The 19711-nt window shown below is 36.2% G+C and overlaps 1 protein-coding gene across 1 annotated transcript; it reads left to right on the top strand.

Moving 5' to 3' along the window:
* The first annotated feature begins 2304 nt into the window (after positions 1 to 2304).
* Positions 2305 to 19080, top strand: LOC129443941 (NACHT, LRR and PYD domains-containing protein 3-like). The gene is made up of 9 exons (XM_073860188.1): positions 2305 to 2723; positions 3712 to 3807; positions 4424 to 4528; positions 5203 to 5289; positions 8270 to 10063; positions 10164 to 10340; positions 10703 to 10873; positions 18268 to 18444; positions 18853 to 19080. The coding sequence occupies exons 1-9, from the start codon at positions 2605 to 2607 to the stop codon at positions 18857 to 18859; spliced, it is 2733 nt and encodes a 910-aa protein (XP_073716289.1). The 5' UTR covers positions 2305 to 2604; the 3' UTR covers positions 18860 to 19080.
* The last annotated feature ends 631 nt before the right edge of the window (positions 19081 to 19711 follow it).

Here is a 19711-nt window from a genome sequence, read left to right as displayed (position 1 = left end):
GTGATGCGCGAGTTTTATTTCCTACTTTTCCATTTGAAGGCAGAATGGCGCGTTCTGTTACTGTACAAACAGATGGCGGATGATATCAAAGCATCGCGAGGGGAGACACTCTGCATGCTTTCTAATCGCTCTCGCGGTTCTTTTATGTTTCTCTGTGCAGCGCTATCGAACAAACTTTTGATCATCTGCAGTCAGCTGGGGGGCGGCGATTGGGTACAAACCAATAGGGAGTCGAAATGGTGTATGTTTATACTTCTCATCCAACCACAATCGGATTCATCTGGATGATGCAATTTATCAAGATAGGTTTTTTTAACGATGACAAGCCGGAATGTAAAAAAAGAAAACAAGTTGAAATTAATAGAAGTAACGAGGCGATTTTTAAAATGTAAGGAGTAGAAAGTACAGATAATTGCGTGAAAATGTAAGGAGTAGAAGTAAAAAGTCGTCTGAAAAATAATTACTCAAGTAAAGTATAGATACCCAAAATATCTACTTAAGTAAGGTAACGAAGTATTTGTACTTCGTTACTTGACACCTCTGTTGACAGCCCTATTCTTAACATATTTAGATAACATTGTATTTTATCAAATATATAAATAATTTACTTCAACACAATATAGAGGTCTTAAAACAGATATTTATTGACAGATAAATAAACACTTTACAGATCTTACCATTGCAGTTAGTCGCCAATTAATTGTAGATAAATATCCAAAACTCATTAAAATCATTAAATTAAATATATTATTTTTGTCCACACATATTTAAGTTAAAGCAACACTATGTAGTTTTTTTACCTTTAAATAATGTCACTGTGCTGCAACCTGAGCAGCCTCCTAGCTGCTACAAGCACACTCTGAAAGTGACGGTGGAGGGTAGAGCACACAGCCTGCCCCTCCCCCTGCCTGCAGAAGAGTGTCTGATACCAGGCACTGTTGCCCTTTTCAACCACAATGTGGAGCTGTAAGTCATTTTTACATGGAAACTACATAGTGTTGCTTTAACATCCCTAAATGAAGAAAGATATCAAAGACTTTGTGACGTAGAACTCGTGATGCCGCTTCTTGCTGCAAGCAGATCTCTTCCTGACCATGACGTGTGAGACCGCAGCCGTGCCTTGTTCACATATAGCTTTAGTAAACGATTGCGTGATCGCGCAAATTTAAAGCATCCAGTACAAGTACAAGACGTCACTCACAGCACCTCAGAAATGAGAATGTAAATGTGCTTTGAGAGTGTTTAGAAAGATTTGCCCTAAATAACAGTCTAAACTAAAAAAAATAGACATTTACTATGCTAACTTTATGATTAAATAATTTATCAGGTACACTAAAGAAGATTATATCCTACATAGCAATAAAAAGCATTGTATAAAGACCAGTCATAATAGCTTTTATGATTTCTAAATGTCGGCATTGGCCAGAGAAAAAAACATATCAGTCAACCTCTATTACATAATGTAAAGAACATTCTGTAAAAATAAATATAACCTTGATATCTTTAACTCTTTCCCCACCAGAGTTTCTTAAAGTTGCCAGCCATCATTTTTTATGATTTTCATAAATATTTAGAAATCAGATTTAGAGCGACGATCAAAACACATGCTGTGTCTGAACTTTTTAGGGGGAGGGGTTGCATAAGTTGCTTAAGAGCGCATCTGGTGAATAGTAGCGGTATTGCCGATTGCCGGAAAAACTGATCATTGGCAGGGATGCTCTTAATTGAAGAGTGAACTCGTCAATGACAGGGAAACCGTTAAAGGGGTCATAGCGTGAAAGTCAGACTTTTTCCATATTTAAGTGCTATAATTGGGTCCCCAGTGCTTCTATCAACCTAGAAAATGTAATCAAGATTAACCCAGTAACTGTGTTTGGGTAAGCCATTTTCTGCAAGCGTGTGAAAAATTAGGTCGTTCAGATTTTGCCTGTTTTGTGAGGTAGGTAGTAAGGCGAATTACAATAATACTGCCCCCTTTATCTGCAATATCCAACCACAGCACTGCCATAGTGCAGAGAGAAAGAGAGAAAGGAAAAAAGTACTTGACAGCACAATTGAGTTTCAATTACAACAAATCACCATCATTGTAATCAGTGTTTGCACTTCATCCGCTCATTTGCATTTTAAACGACACACCCCAAAACGGCTCACTTTTGCTCAGGCCTACAAATTATCAATTTTTACATGCTATAATAAATTAGCTGTGGAGTATTTTTTTCACATACACACTCTGGGGAGAGCAAAGATTTATTTTACATCTTAAAAATATGTCATAATATGACCCCTTTAATAGTGCCTGAGTAAGGCCATGTAAAAGATTGAAATCAATGAGGGAAATCAAACGTTGATGCTTGTTATCTCATTATATTATATTATGAGACCTAAACCTAAATTTCACAGACAGGGTCATATTTACTGCATTGTGTTATGAGCCATTATGAAGTGTTGTGCATTGACCCATCATCACTGCTTTGAGCTATATCTTTGTCATTGAACCAATTTATTAATAAAAAACTTTATAAATGTATAAAATAAAAAAGTCAGCAGGACCTCCTATCTTATACAGCCATCTATATTACACTATCTTTGTCACATTTTCTCTTCATGTTTTGTCACAGTCGAGTCCAGATGAACGGATCAGACCCCAGCTGTGTGTCCATGAAGAGTGACTGGTCTATGGATCATCCACCTGGGTTACAGGAACACAATAAACGTGGCTTTAGGTAAATGCTACACTATTTGTCTTAGTATTTACTTTTTACTTTTAACCAACACTTGTGTTTGTGATGGTATTGTGCATTATACTTGTTCATGTTTATAAAAATTGTCGAAAAAACCCAGCTGTGTGTCCATGAAGTGACCAGTCTATTTATCATCCACCTTACAGGAACACACTGCAGTGTAATATAAAGGATAATGTGCATCCATTCGGTTGTTATCACAAAATAATTGAATCATTTAATGGTTATACAGGTCTGGTTACCTTGTTGGGATTTATACCCTGTTGGAAAAATACCATATTTAATAGAAAATATAAGGTTTTGATTAGGGCTGGGTACCGAACGTTGATACTTTTATGGTATCGAATGAAAAACTTTGTTACTTTGAGTATCGAAAAATGTTTATCTTTCGATGCCAAATTTCGATTCCAAAAGCAGCTGTGTCTGTGAGCCTGTACTTGAGTGTAAGGACCTAAAGCGCCGGCGATTGGCTGTCCACCACCATGTGACGGCTTTGGGTAAATGCTACACCAAACATGTTGACCTTATTAAATCATATTTAAATAACTATTTGTCTTGGAAAAATATATAACAAATACTATAAATGTAATTAATTAATAGTAAATATAAAGATGTTGTTTCAGTTTTTAATGCTAGGGTGCCATCATCTTGGAGTACCTCCTCTCGTGATATCACAGGGTTGTTTTTGCAGACTTAGCTGGATAGATACAATGATAAAGAGACGGATAAAAACAGACAACAGAGGTCAGATAAAGAAAGATGAACACTAATAGCACTTAAAATCCTCTCTATGATTGCAAGCTAGTGATCCACTTTTAATGCTGTTTAGCTGTGTGTGTGTGTGTGTGTGTGTGTGTGTGTGCGTGCGTGCGCGTGTGATAAAAGTCTGGACCTGCAATAGATTATATTCTTATAATAATTGAGGAAAAACTATTCAATCATTGTGGTTTCTCTTCATGTTTTGTCACAGTCGAGTCCAGATGGACAGATCAGACCCCAGCTGTGTGTCCATGAAGAGTGACTGGTCTATGGATCATCCACCTCAGTTACAGGAACGTGGCTTTGGGTAAATGATACACCAAACATGTTGACCTTATTCAATCATATTTAAACAAGTAACTATTTGTCTTGGAACCAAAACTAATGTTTGTGAGTGAGTGTATTGTGTATTATACTAGTACATAAAAATTGTCAAAACAACCCAGCTGTGTTTCCATGTAAAGTGACCGGTCTATTTATCAACAAACACACAGGAACACACTGCAGTGTAATAGAAAGAATAATGTGCCTCCATTCGGTTGTTATACCAGTTATACAAGTCTGGTTACCTTTTTGGGATTTATACCCTGTTGGAAAAATATATAACAAATACTATAAATGTAATTAATTAATAGTAAATATAAAGATGTTGTTTCAGTTTTTAATGCAAGGATGCCACCATCTTGCAGTACCTCCTCTTGTGATGTCACAGGGTTTGTTGTGCTGACTGAGTCACTGGTTTTCCTCTCTATGATTGCGAGCCAGTGATCCGCTTTTAATGCTGTTTAGCATCGTGTGTATGTGTGTGTGTGTGTGTGTGTGTGTGTGTAATAAAAAGTCTGGACCTGCAATAGATTATATTCTTATAATAATTGAGGAAAAACTATTCTATCATTGTGGTTTCTCTTCATGTTTTGTCACAGTCGAGTCCAGATGGCCAGATCAGACCCCAGCTGTGTGTCTGTGAAGAGTAACTGGTCTATGGATCATCCACCTGATTTACAGGAACACAATAAACGTGGCTTTGGGTAAATTATACACTATTTGTCTGAGTTTGTCTTTTAACCAACACTGGTGTTTGTGAGGGTATTGTGCATTATACTAGGTCATGTTTATAAAAATTGTCGAAAAAACCCAGCTGTGTGCCCATGAAGTGACCGGTCTATTTATCATCCACCTCACAGGAACACACTGCAGTGTAATAGAAAGGATAATGTGCATCCATTCGGTTGTTATCACAAAATAATTGAATTTTATGGTTATACAGGTCTGGTTACCTTGTTGGGATTTATACCCTGTTGGAAAAATACCATTTAATAGAAAATATAAGGTTTTGATAGAGTTTTCAATGTAAGGGTGCCACCATCTTGCAGTACCTCCTCCTGTAGTGTCACAGGGTTTGTTGTGCTGACTGAGCTGGATAGATACAATGATAAAGAGATGGATATAAACAGACAGTGGAGGTCAGATAAAGAAACACTGATAGCACTTAAAATGGTTTTCCTCTCTATGATTGCGAGCCTTTGATACACTTTTAGTGCTGTTTAGCACCATTTTGTGTGTGTGTGTGTGTGTGTGTGTGTGTGTGTGTGTGTGTGTGTGTGTGTGTGATGATAAGTCTGGACCTGCAATAGATTTTTTGTTCTTATAATTGAGGACAAAACATTGTATAATTGTGGATTCTCTTCATGTTTTGTCACAGTCGAGACCCCAGCTGTGTGTCCATAAAGAGTGACCTGTCTATGGAGCCTCCACCTAAGATACGGAAACACAATAAACGTGGCTTTGGGTAAATGATACACCAAACATGTTGACCTTATTAAATCATATTTAAATAAATAATCTTAAAATGCAGTCTGCAGCACCTATCCAGAAAAATTCTAGATATTGGGTACGTTAACAAGAATTTCATCAAGACTTTACTGTATTTTTACACTGTTGCTGGTCATTAATAGCAGCATTAAAATATTTATCTGTGAAATAATTTAAAGAGCCTGTGCCCGGTTGCATAAAATTCCTTAAGTGAGGGTTTCCCTGACGGAGAAAAGATCCCTGAGGTAAGGGAATTCTTTAAGAGCGTTGCAAAACAAACTTCTTAACTGTCACCCTTAACTAAAGGGGATCGCACACCAGCCGCGCAGCTCAGTTCGAAAAAAATCGAACACATTGGCCCTCATTTATCATTCTTGCGTAGAAACGGGCGTATATGTTGGCGTAAGATTATGCTTACACTCCCCTCACCGCCTGATTTATGAAACTGTGCGTACCGTTGATATTCAGGTGTACGCAATATCTGCCCTTCATAAATGCTGCGGCTGAAAACGATCGTCATTAGAATAACAAGCCCATATAAATGCAAGTCTCCGCCTCCCCCACGCCCTCATTTTACGCCATTGACACACGAAAGACGGCAAAGAAGAGAATCCGGGGAAGTGAAAAGAAACAAAATTGTTTTATTTGGGAGTTTAAAGAGTGGGATTAAAGACACATTAATAATTGGATGATAATTTGTAATATTCTTATTATTATTTTTATTATTAATTGATATTTAGAAGAATAATGATTTATTATTATTACTATTTACTGTTGCCTACATCTAAATTCTATGTCTGCTTAATGGTTCAGTTAAGTTTTGTTTTAAATAATATTTTAAAATGATGGAGTAACTTTTGTAGGGTGTTGTTCTGTATTTACATACAGTTGTTTGTTAGCTGTATCTTAGATCCAGTTTGATACGGAGCTCTGGATATTATTCAAATTAACAATTTGTTTCCACGACATCCACATGTTTTAGCTAAGCTAATTCATAATTTGAATTATAATAATTAATTCCAAGGAACAAACTGTTGAATATTGGGAACAAATTCTAAATTTATGGCCATACTTTAGACTAAATAAGAAAAAGAAGTGTCCATAATGTAGCATAAAAATAATTCGTGGCCATAATTTTGTCCGCATGTCATCATGATCGGATTTACGGCTCCATTTAACACAAGCATTTTACCTTACCTCATCTGTATTTATTTATCATCGAATGGTACGTAACTACCTTTTATTGCATTACCATGTTTTCGTAGCACATCCTTGTGCTTTCTTGCAATGTGCCGCTTCAGATTCCAGGAAGAATATTTGCTAACTCTTTACAGTCTCTCCGCAGTCCCTTTCAATTTTTTCTTCCTGCTCAATCTTAACTTTGATTTTTACTTTACATTTATGTATAAGGCTTGAATTCCATAACTTATTGCTAGACGTTTTTACAGATTCTCGAACTAGCAAATTATCAAAGGGCGTTCTGGGTTCAACGAGCGGTGCTGAGGGAGCGGAATTTTCGGAAAGGCGCTTTGATGGGAATATTACCGAACCGCTCAACGCTCCGCTCCCACAAAGCTCCGTTCACATGCTCGCTCTGAAACGTCAGGTAAAGCGCACAGGCTCTCAACTGAAGGAATACATATGCATACAATCAAATGCTTTGGTAAAGTCTCACAAATTAAACATTGAACATTGTTGCATAAAAATAAACACTGACGTTTATAATTACTATGGTTTTTTTACAGTGGGTCATAATATATCATATAGGCTATTTTAGTTTGTCAGTGCGTTTTGTGGTGTTAGGAAGTGTTTGCGCATTTCTGCACTAACTCAAAATGTGCGTACACCACCTCCTGAGCTGGCGTAGGATTTGAGCGTGCCGTACGCCAACGTACATATTGATAAATCTCAAAGTCACCGTGGTTTTGGGTGTACGCAAGGTGTACGCTGGAAATTTGGTGTACGCACTTTTGATAAATGAGGGCCATTGTTTTCTATGAGTATACGCACACCCAGCTGTGACTCAGGAAGTTGTTCAAATCCCTGTCGCGGCACACAGCGCCACTCACATAGTTTAACATTACATAACATCATATGTGTCCCAAATCATTAACAAGTAACATTGGCTGTTAACGTATATTTTGCATTTTGAAGTAGATGCTATCTGACGAAGCTCGCGCTATTTGATGTGCACTTCCGGTTTACAATACCTCCGAGTTCTCCTAGGCGCAGCGCTGAGCTGCGCGGCCGGTGTGCGATCCCCTTAAGTGTTTATACTAAGCTGTAGTCTCTGTCAAAACACGGCAATGGAGAAGTGGTTGCTATAGTTACAAAACCTTACAACGCACGCAGCTTAACAGATGGCGGATTTGTGTACAATGAAACGTCGCAAATAACAGACTGTAAAGTTAAACCTCAAAGTAATTCAAACTTGAAGCACTTTGGATTGACTAACAATCAAACCGCTATTCTCCTTATAACTGCACATCACTTTTCTCCAAGGGATTATTTTGATCGGTAGAAATGCACCATCGCGTGTGACGTTAAGGGACCTGTTATATTACGTTTTTAAGGGATAATGGCTACTAAGGACTTTGTTGCAACTTTTTTTGTAGCATTTATGGGTAAATACTTATTGACAGCCTTATGTTGCTTAAGTAAGCCCCTTTTTTCTTGCAACTCATGTTTCATTAAGGGAACCTTAACCTTATATCTTAGATATTTCTTATCTTAAGGACTTTTATGCAACTGGGCACTGATAAACACAGTGCAGTAAATATATAAAAAAATACATATGTGTAAAATATATCTAATAGTTCAGTAGTTGTAGACACTTTTACAACACAAACCTGCAATCAGCTCACATTTAGAATGAAAGCTATTTCTGTTTCTCTATGAAATGTTGCTCTTTATATCTCTGTACAGTTACCATTTGAACTCTTTTGTTCCTTTAACAGCTCTGACCCTAAAAGTCCTGAAGTCCTCAAAACATTTCAATCAAATCTACAGAAGAAGTTTCAGTGTTTGTGTGAGGGAACATCAATGCAGAGAAACCCAACACTACTGAATGAGATCTACACAGAGCTCTACATCACAGAGAGTGAAAGTGGAGAGATCAGTAATGAACATGAAGTGAGACAGATTGAGACACAATCCAGAAGAACAACAACAGAGGAGACACCAATCAAATGTAATGACATCTTTAAACCTTTACCTGAACAACACAAACACATCAGAAGTGTGCTGACAAAGGGAGTCGCTGGCATTGGAAAAACAGTCTCTGTACAGAAGTTCATTCTGGACTGGGCTGAAGAGAAAGAGAATCAGGACGTCCACCTCATATTTCCACTTCCTTTCAGAGAGATCAATTTGATGAAGAACAAAACACTCAGTCTTTTAGATCTTCTTCATCTTTTCTTCCCACAAACAAAAGAAATGGAAATCTTCAGTGATAAATATAAAGTGTTGTTCATCTTTGATGGTTTGGATGAGTGTCGTCTGTCTCTGGATTTTCACAGCAGTGTGAGGTTGTGTGATGTAAGTGAATCAACCTCAGTGGACGTGATGCTGACAAACCTCATCAAGGGGAATCTGTTTCCCTCTTCTCTCATCTGGATCACCTCCAGACCAGCAGCAGCTGATCTCATCCCCTCTGAGTGTGTTGATCGAGTCACAGAGGTACGAGGATTCAGTGATCCACAGAAGGAGGAATACTTCAGGAAGAGAATCAGTGATGAGAGTCTGTCTGATCAAATCATCTCACACCTGAAGTCATCCAGGAGTCTCTACATCATGTGTCACATCCCAGTCTTCTGCTGGATTTCAGTCACTGTTCTAGAGAGAATGATGAAGAGTAAGAGAAAGAGAAAAAAGATCCCCAAGACTCTCACACAAATGTACACACACTTCCTGATCATTCAGACAAACATCAAACATCAGAAGGACTATGAGAAGAAAGTGAAGGATGAAGACATGATCTTTAAACTGGGTAAACTGGCTTTTGAGCAGCTTATGAAAGGCAATCTGATCTTCTATGATGAAGACCTGAGAGATTGTGGCATTGATGTATCAGAAGCATCAGTTTACTCAGGATTGTGTACTCAGATCTTCAGAGAGGAGTTTGGTTTGTATCAGGGGAAAGTTTACTGCTTTGTTCATCTGAGCATTCAGGAACATCTAGCAGCTCTATATGTGCTGTATTCATTCCTGTTATATAAGAAGGATCTACTCAATGAATATTTCCCTTCAAAACATCAGTTCACATGTGACACAATATCAGATCTGCATCAGAGAGCTGTGGATAAATCTCTACAGAGTGAGAATGGACATCTGGATCTTTTCCTCAGATTTCTTCTGGGTCTCTCACTGGAGTCCAATCAGAAACTTCTGCAGGATCTTCTGAAACACAAAGAGAAAATCTCCTGGAGCAAAGAGAAAACTGTTGACTACATTAAAATCAGAATAAAGCTAAATCCAGATAAATCCATCAATCTGTTTCACTCTTTAAATGAACTGGGTGATCAGTCTCTTGTGAATGAAGTCCAGAAGTATATACAGTATGAAAATCTTAAAAAACACAAACTCTCCTCTTCTCAGTGGTCAGCAGTGGTTTTCATTTTTCTGACATCAAAGCAGTTAAATGTGTTTAATTTGAGGAAATACACAAACGGAGACATCAACAAAGATCACATGACATCAGATGAAGTTCTTCAGAAGCTGCTGCCTGTGGTTGAAGCATCAAGATCAGCTGTGTAAGTCACAATGGGTGCAATCATTAAGTGTGCGTGCATGTTTTGTTTTTTCTGTATTTTGTGGATTTAAATTGTATCTCTAATATTTTGTCATTCTCAGGCTTATTGATTGTGGACTGTCAGAGAAAAGCTTTTCTGATCTGACTTCAGTACTAACTTCAAAATCTTCATGTCTGAGAGAACTGGATCTGTCTGTGAATAAACAAATAAGATATTCAGGAGTGAAGCTGCTCTGTGATGGACTGAAGAATCCAAACTGTAAACTGGAGAAACTGAAGTAAGATCATAAATGAGTTTCATCACATCTTTAACAGATGACTTTTGGGAGTTTATATCATCACATTTGTCTTCAGTGATTCTTTACTTATATTATTTAATAACACAGTTTTGATTTTTACAGTGTTTCCTCCCAGTTTCTCTCTTTTTATATATAAACAAACAAACAAACAAACACAACAATCATTTATTTAAAGCAGATCTGTCTTTTGATTTCATTAATTAATTTAAACAAATTTAAAGAAACATTGATAAGCACCATTGATGGGTGATTTCGATTATTTTTTTCAGAGACTTTAAATCTAAACTTATGTGATGTGTAGTAAAGTGAGAGAGTTCAGTGTGTGTTATTGTTCTCTACAGGTTGTGTGGTTGTGATGTCACAGATGAAGGTTGTGCAGCTTTGGCTTCAGCTCTGAGATCAAACTCACATCTGAGAGATCTGAATCTGTCTTATAATAAACTAAGTGATTCAGGAGTGAAGCTGATCTGTGATGTACTGAAGAATCCAAACTGTAAACTGGAGAAACTGAAGTAAGATCCTAAATGAGTTTCATCACATCTTTAACAGATGACTTTTGAGGGTTTATATCATCACATTTGTCTTCAGTGACTTTACTGATATTTTTTCATAACACAGTTTTGATTTGTACAGTGTTTCCTCTCAGTTTCTCTCTTTTTGTAAACAAACAAACAAACAAACAAACAAAATCATTTATTTAAAGCTGAGGTGTCTTTTGATTTCATTCATTAATTTAAACAAATTTAAAGAAACATTGATAAGCATCATTGATGGGTGATTTTGCTCTTTTTTCAGAGACTTTAAATCTGAACTTATGTGATGTGTAGTAAAGTGAGAGAATTCAGTGTGTGTTATTGTTCTCTACAGGTTGAGTGATTGTGATGTCACAGATGAAGGTTGTGCAGCTTTGGCTTCAGCTCTGAAATCAAACTCACATCTGAGAGATCTGGATCTGTCTCATAATAAACAAATAAGAGATTCAGGAGTGAAGCTGCTCTCTGATGGACTGAAGAATCCAAACTGTAAACTGGAGAAACTGAAGTAAGATCATAAATGAGTTTCATCACATCTTTAACCCTCAAGAGTTCCGTTAAAAAACTTCCTTAAGTGTTCCTAAGGCCACAAAATGACACCCTCCCAAAAACTGCTCTAAAAATATCATACATGAATATTTTTTTTCATTTTAAACGATGCAGTCTTTTAGAATTACTTCTGCCTTAAACATACATATCAAATATTAATTAAATTTGTGGAAATTTTAACCTTTTATATGCCCGTTTGTTTACATTACCCCATTATTTTTTTAACAGAAAAACTAAATATTTTCCAAAAAACTCATTTGAACCACCATGTGATTATTATTATTATTGTACCCTAGGATGGGTCAAAGATTGGTAGCAACATTGATTTTCATGCGTTGTTATTTTTTGAACAAGGTCAGATTTTATAAAAAACTTCCTTAAGTGTTCCTAAGGCCACAAAATGACACCTTCCTAAAAATTGCTCTAAAAATATCATATGTCAATATTTTTTTCCACTTTAAATGATTCAGTCTTTTAGAACTACTTCTGCATAAAACATACATATGAAATATTAATATAATTTGTGGAAATTTTAACCCTTTATATGCATGTTTGTTTACATTAGCCCGTTTTTTTAACAGAAAAAAACAAAAAAACTAAATATTTTCCAAAAAACACATTTGAACCACCATGTGATTATTATTATTATTATACCCTAGGATGGGTCAAAGATTGGTAGCAACATTGATTTTCATGCATTGTTATTTTTTGAACAAGGTCAGATTTTATAAAAAACTTCCTTAAGTGTTCCTAAGGCCACAAAATGACACCTTCCTAAAAATTGCTCTAAAAATATCATATGTCAATATTTTTTCCACTTTAAACGATTCAGTCTTTTAGAACTACTTCTGCCTGAAACATACATATGAAATATTAATATAATTTGTGGAAATTTTAACCCTTTACATGCCAGTTTGTTTACATTAACCCATGTTTTTTTAACAGAAAAAACAAAAAAACTAAATATTTTCCCCAAAACCAACATTTGAACTACCATTTGATTATAATTATTATTAGACCCTAGGATGGGTCAAAGATTGGTAGCAACATTGATTTTGATGCATAGTTATTTTTTGAACAGGGTCAGATTTTATACAAAACTCATGACAAAATGACACCTTCCCAAAAACTGCTCTAAAAATATAATACATCAATATTTTTTCCACTTTAAACTATTAAATGTTTTAACACTACTTCTTCCTGAAACATACATGTCAAATACTAATTACATTTTTGGAAATTTTAACCCTTTAAATGCCAATATGTTAACATTAATCGAACCACAGTGTTCGGCTGATGTCGTGAAACCTTTTGTGGGACATCGTAGCCCAGATAGTGACCTGTCCTGATTTCTCACTCCAGTGAGGGCTGATTCATTTTTTATCTGTAAACACCGGTCAGATTGAGCAGCCCCACATAAGCCTGCAGTTTCTCTGTCTCAAGATCTCTCCAGTCTGTGATTGTCTCCCATGTAGGTTTGTCATGGCCCCAATATGCTGCAGGATTTCATGCATCAGCATCAATGCAAAGCTTGAAGTCAGGGCACTGATTTGGGCAGTGGCATAGTGTGTGAGCCCTGGGATCAAATCTTTGGCTGGTGGGAAGTAGTGGAGCATCTCCATGTTTGTGGGAGACCAGAAGATTTTTCAATATTTGACATCCATCCTGCCGCCACTTCATCCATCTCCTCTCTGATCTCACCTTCTGACAAGTCTTCTGAAGATCCCTCTAATGAATTAGACTCCAGCTGGTCTACTTCTACCTCTGAGGCCTCCGTGTCGATCTCAGAATCCTCGGAGGAAGATGAGGAGCCATCCTCGCTCTTGAAGTGCATGATTATTTCAGGAGCCTTATGTGTGCTGTAATGCCTTGCGATTTTCATTACTTCTGCTATACTGTTCATACTTATAGCAGTGTACTTGCATAAACAACATGACCGAGAAACAAAATGAAGATTGATTTTGTTTCGGTTCTGGCCTCTCATCGTTTTTATTACTGAATTAGTTTATAACGCAGAATGTGCCCTTCAAAAAGAGAAGAATTTGGATATGTTGAATATGCCCCCCTGCCCCACTCAACACAGACTCCACCCCAACATCACCCCCACCCCCTTACCACTCAGACACACTTTTTTTACACACACACCAATTTTCAACATTAAAGGTTTATCTTTTCAGCAGCTATGCGGTCTGCAGAAAACAGCAAAAATTGTGACATTTTGATGAATGCATGAAATGGTAAAAAGTAGCGCCACCTGGTGGACAAGTATAAAAATTAAAACTTCAAGGCCAGTAGTTCAAAATGATATATTGACATAAAGGTATGTATTAGTTTATGTTAAGATAAATGGGGGGTCAAAAATGGTAGTTATAATGGTTTTCAATGGGGCATTTTTTGTCCTTAGGAACACATTAGTCGGTTTTTGCGTAGCTTAGCCATTTTAAGCTGATTTAAAAAACTGAAACCAAAATTCTAAAATGTATCAAAAATGATTAACCTTTGGCAAGTTTGGGCAATATTCAATCATCACAGTCAAGATGGTTTAAAAATCAAAATCAAAATGGCACAAAATGTCCCTAGGAACTCTTAAGGGTTAACAGATGACATTTGTGGGTTTATATCATCACATTTGTCTTCAGTGACTTTACTGATATTTTTTCATAACACACTTTTGATTTGTACAGTGTTTCCTCTCAGTTTCTCTCTTTTTGTAAACAAACAAACAAACAAACAAACAAAATCATTTATTTAAAGCTGAGCTGTCTTTTGATTTCATTCATTAATTTAAACACGTTTAAAGAAACATTGATAAGCACCATTGATGAGTGATTTGTTTATTTTTTTGAGAGACTTTAAATCTTAACTTATGTGATGTGTAGTAAAGTGAGAGAGTTCAATTTGTGTTATTCTTCTGTACAGCTTGTGTGATTGTGATGTCACAGATGAAGGTTGTGCAGCTTTGGCTTCAGCTCTGAAATCAAACACACATCTGAGAGATCTGGATCTGTCTGAGAATAAACAAATAAGAGATTCAGGAGTGAAGCTGCTCTCTGATGGACTGAAGAATCCAAACTGTAAACTGGAGAAACTGAAGTAAGATCATAAATGAGTTTCATCACATCTTTAACAGATGACTTTTGTGGGTTTATATCAACACATTTGTCTTCAGTGACTTTACTGATATTATTTAATAACACAGTTTTGAATTTTACAGTGTTTCCTCTCAGTTTCTCTCTTTTTGTAAACAAACAAACAAACAAAATCATTTATTTAAAGCTGAACTGTCTTTTGATTTCATACATTAATTTAAACAAATGTAAAGAAACATTGATAAGCACCATTGATGGGTGATTTTGCTTTTTTTTAGAAACTTTAAATCTGAACTTATGTGATGTGTAGTAAAGTGAGAGAGTTCAGTGTGTGTTATTGTTCTCTACAGGTTGTGTATATGTGATGTCACAGATGAAGGTTGTGCAGCTTTGGCTTCAGCTCTGAGATCAAACACACATCTGAGAGATCTGGATCTGTCTAATAATAAACAAATAAGAGATTCAGGAGTGAAGCTGATCTGTGATGGACTGAAGAATCCAAACTGTAAACTGGAGACACTGGTGTAAGATCATAAATGAGTTTCATCACATCTTTAACAGATGACTTTTGTGGGTTTGTCATGGAATTTTAGCCGCATCAAATAATACTCACTAAGAGTCAAAGTCAAGGATCACACAGACACACTGTCGACAGAATTTTCTTTTTCTGAATTTTATATATTCTGCAGAATAGGCTCTCACCCCCATGGTGCTAGAAGTTTAAAAACCTAAGAGCCCCGATTACAAGGTTGAACACACATTTATAGTAAGATGCTGAAACATGTGTAGTCATCAGTTTCTACGTCATTTAGAAGATACGCTTCATTTTGTCAGTGATTAAGAACATGAACAGTTAAACACAAATCTAGTGAAATCATAAAACTTATGTCTTGTTCTCAGTACATGATGTTTAAATCCTTGGACATTGTACTTTGCTCAAAAGACAGAAAGAGCATAATTCTGTACGTTAGCAGAAAAACATGATCTCCATATGAATCACAATTTATGAGCTTATGATTGTAATTAAAAAATGAAAAATAGGATGAAAAATAAAACATAATAATATGAAAATAAAAGGATAATAAAAGTCCTCCACTACAGGTTTATATCATCACATTTGTCTTCAGTGATTCTTAACTGATATTATTTAATAACAGTTTTGATTTTTACAGTGTTTCCTCTCTGTGTCTCTCTTTTTGTACATAAACAAACAAACAAAAACAATAATTTATTTAAAGCTGAGCTGTCTTTTGATTTCATTCATCAATTTAACCAAATTTAAAGAAACATTGATAAGCAACATTGATGGGTGATTTTGCTTATTTTTTCAGAGACTTTTAATCTGAACTTATGTGATGTGTAGTAAAGTGAGAGAGTTCAGTGTGTTTTATTTTTCTCTACAGGTTGTGGCGTTGTGATGTCACAGATGAAGGTTGTGCAGCTTTGGCTTCAGCTCTGAGATCAAACTCACATCTGAGAGATCTGGATCTGTCTGGGAATAAACAAATAAGAGATTCAGGAGTGAAGCTGATCTCTGATGTACTGAAGAATCCAAACTGTAAACTGGAGACACTGAAGTAAGATCATAAATGAGTTTCATCACATCTTTAACAGATGACTTTTGTGGGTTTATATCATCACATTTGTCTTCAATGATTCTTTACTGATATTATTTAATAACACCGTTTTGATTTTTACAGTGTTTCTTCTCAGTGTCTCTCTTTTTGTAAATAAACAAAATAAATCATTTATTTAAAGCTGAGCTGTTTTTTTTATTTCATTCATCAATTTAAAGTGACACCATGTAATTTTTCAACCTTCATAATCAATTTTCAAGACCCTTGTGGTAGTACATCGACTTTAAATAGGTTGAATGACATGTCTACCATAGCATGACGGGGTCTGTATCACTTTTACTCGTATTTTAAAACTTAGGGTTTCTGGTAGTAACCAGAGCACAAAAAAACTACAAAATTCGATTGCTTTACGGCATACGTCACTTCCTCCACACAATTTGTTTTTAACGTGAATTTTGCTGGAGGCTACTTAAGGAGTGTAGAGAGCAATTTACCGTATGTGACTCCGTGGCACAGTTTTAGTGTCACGGACCTATAACACGGGCGACCCGGGTTCGATTCCCCTTTAAGGCAATTTTTTTATATAAACTCTTGATTCATACATAAATGCGATGTTCTTTATAAATGACGGCGATTATCTTGCTTATAGTTCGCTGTATTCAGATGCTGTGTCCACGTATTTACCTTTCTTTTACTGTGTCTATGATATTTACATTACAATCCAGGATGCTACAGCAGTCAAACTTGCTCACAGTGTAAAACCAAACCCTATTCATTCACCAATCAGATCCGAGCGTTTCTCTCTTCCTCATTTGCTGCGTTCCGCTGTCACTCGCGTGACGTATTACAAAGCGGCAGACCTAAACACGGATTACTTGGATTTGGAGCGACAATTTTCACACAAAAGAGAGGAAAAACGAGCGCCATTGTGGAAAATCCTGGTGGCGAGAGAGAGAGAGACGATGCAACAATATTTCTTTCGAAAAAGGCAAGGAAATACTTCTGGTCGTTTCTCAATTGGAAGACTGCAGCCTCCGGAGGTCAAACAAGCAGGCTGCATACGTCATCAAGCCTGGTTTATTAAGGTAAACTGAGCATTACATTCGCAAGTCATAAGCATACTGCAACAATTTACGATTAACTAAGTATAATAGTCAACTTTATAATTGTTAATATTCTGAAATAAGACAGTCTTCATGACGTATGCAGCTTAGAAATACGACATCCGAAGGCTGCAACCTTCAGATTGAGAAATGGCTTCTGCCACGACGAGTTCTTCATCAGAAAGTTGTAACATGACTGCGTTTCTCCCTGTTGTCTCAAAATGTTGATCGTTTAGCGTTTTAAATGTTTAGTTTTTAGTGTAGTTTTAAGGTTGGCCAGTTCCTTTCCTTTGCGACAGTGCTGCGGCGCTTGTGGCCTCTAGGGGCGCTAGGCGTGAATAATACATGTCTAGCACCCCCTAGTGGCCAAAAAGTTTCATGGTGTGCCTTTAACCAAATTTAAAGAAACATTGATAAGCACCATTAATGGGTGATTTTGCTTATTTTTTTCCTGAGACTTTAAATCTGAACTTATGTGATGTGTAGTAAAGTGAGAGAGTTCAGTGTGTGTTATTGTTCTCTACAGGTTGTGTGATTGTGGTGTCACAGATGAAGGTTGTGCAGTTTTGGCTTCAGCTCTGAGTTCAAACACACATCTGAGAGATCTGGATCTGTCTTATAATAAACAAATAAGAGATTCAGCAGTGAAGCTGCTCTCTGATGGACTGAAGAATCCAAACTGTAAACTGGAGAAACTGAAGTAAGATCATAAATGAGTTTCATCACATCTTTAACAGATGACTTTTGTGGGTTTATATCATCACATTTGTCTTCAGTGATTCTTTACTGATATTATTTAATAACACAGTTTTGATTTTTACAGTGTTTCCTCTCAGTTTCTCTCTTTTTGTAAACATACAAACAAACTAAACAAATCATTTATTAAAAACTGAGCTGTCTTTTGATTTCATTCATTAATGTAACTACATTTAAAGAAACATTAATAAGCACCATTGATGGGTGATTTTGCTTATTTTTTCCTAAGACTTTAAATCTGAACTTATGTGATGTGTAGTAACGTGAGAGAGTTCAGTGTGTGTTATTGTTTTCTACAGGTTGTGTGAGTGTGATGTCACAGATGAAGGTTGTGCAGCTTTGGCTTCAGCTCTGAGATCAAACCCATCACATCTGAGAGAACTGAATCTGTCTATGAATACACAAATAAGAGATTCAGGAAAGAAGCTGCTCTCAGATTTAAAGGAGGATTCACATTTTAAACTAGAGACACTGTGGTAAGTAAATAATTGTCTTTGTTGTTTTTTTTTTAAATGATTGTTGAATGATTATTATGATTTTATGGGCTGGTTATTAAAATGATTAAAGTTGCGTCCCAAATCACACACGTTTGCACTATTCTACGTCATTTTCTAGAATAAAATGTATACACTAAACAGTCACTTCAAACTGATTTTTATTGACTTGCCTGTGTTGTACTATGCATCTGACTTAATTTGCCCTTATATTTACATCTTATATTTACAAAACCATTAAGTTTTCAATTTGAGATGATACTGCTCTTCTAAAATTCATACCCTACATGATCAAGTTCATAGTGCATATAGTGTATATTATGTCATTTGGGACACACCTTATGATTGGACTTATTTTGATGATGAAGATTATGATAATGATCTCTTCAGGATCTGATGATGATGATGGAGCCACTACAGTGATGTCACAACTCATTCAACAGAATGAACCAACACTGAAGACACACGAGTTCAGATTTCAGTATTAACTCCTGAAAGTATACAGAGACCATAAAACCTCTAACAATACATCATGTAATCTGAGAGCATTTTATTTCTATTTGTAAATAACACGAAGGTTTATAAGGAAGTCTGACTAGCCGTTCATGTAACTGGTGACTCGCGACACCAAACTTTACATGCCGTGGAATAACTGGACTCTGCGTTGTGAACTTACGAAATCAGACACAGGACAGCAGGCTTCGGTTCTTCTCCAAGACCATTTTTTTTCCTGACACATGAAACAAATAAGCAGCCTCTTTAGATGGTATTGCCCTTTTCATTCTAAAATACACACATTGTACATTTATCACCATGTGCTCGCTCTTCCACATACTTAAAAACAAGATTATTACTCAAAGGGGCGGTTTCCCAGACAGGGTTTAAGACTAGTCCCAGACTAACTTAAATGTTAGTGTTGTCTTGACCGAAAACAACTTGCTCTGACATATCTTAAAATATATCAGTGCGAGTGTTGTGTCTGAAGATGCACACCAGTAATATTTGTTTATAAATTATGCTTTTAAAAATGACTTAAATATCCTAATTTAACTAAGGCCTAGTCCTGACTTAAGCTAATCCCTGTCCATACGTGAAACTGCCCCAAAAAGTATAAAATGACACGATTAACCACACGGATAAGTAAAATAACATTACACAAAATTAATTCAAGTGAAAATATAAGTTCAGAAGATTAAAAATAAATAAAATATCAGGAGACTAAAGAAAAACCTACCTCTTCAACAAGATA

The sequence above is a fragment of the Misgurnus anguillicaudatus genome, chromosome 3 (assembly GCF_027580225.2).
Source record: "Misgurnus anguillicaudatus chromosome 3, ASM2758022v2, whole genome shotgun sequence".
Classification (NCBI taxonomy): domain Eukaryota; kingdom Metazoa; phylum Chordata; class Actinopteri; order Cypriniformes; family Cobitidae; genus Misgurnus; species Misgurnus anguillicaudatus.
This window is presented reverse-complemented; position numbering and strand designations above follow the sequence as displayed.

What these genes read in the sequence shown, in the direction of transcription:
- LOC129443941 (XM_073860188.1), top strand. Translation starts at nt 2,605, where the DNA reads ATGTTTTGTCACAGTCGAGTCCAGATGAACGGATCAGACCCCAGCTGT. An exon ending in TGTAAACTGGAGAAACTGAA is followed by an intron (nt 10,341 to 10,702) that starts GTAAGATCATAA and finishes TGTTCTCTACAG; the next exon opens with GTTGTGTGGTTGTGATGTCA. An exon ending in TGTAAACTGGAGAAACTGAA is followed by an intron (nt 10,874 to 18,267) that starts GTAAGATCCTAA and finishes TGTTTTCTACAG; the next exon opens with GTTGTGTGAGTGTGATGTCA.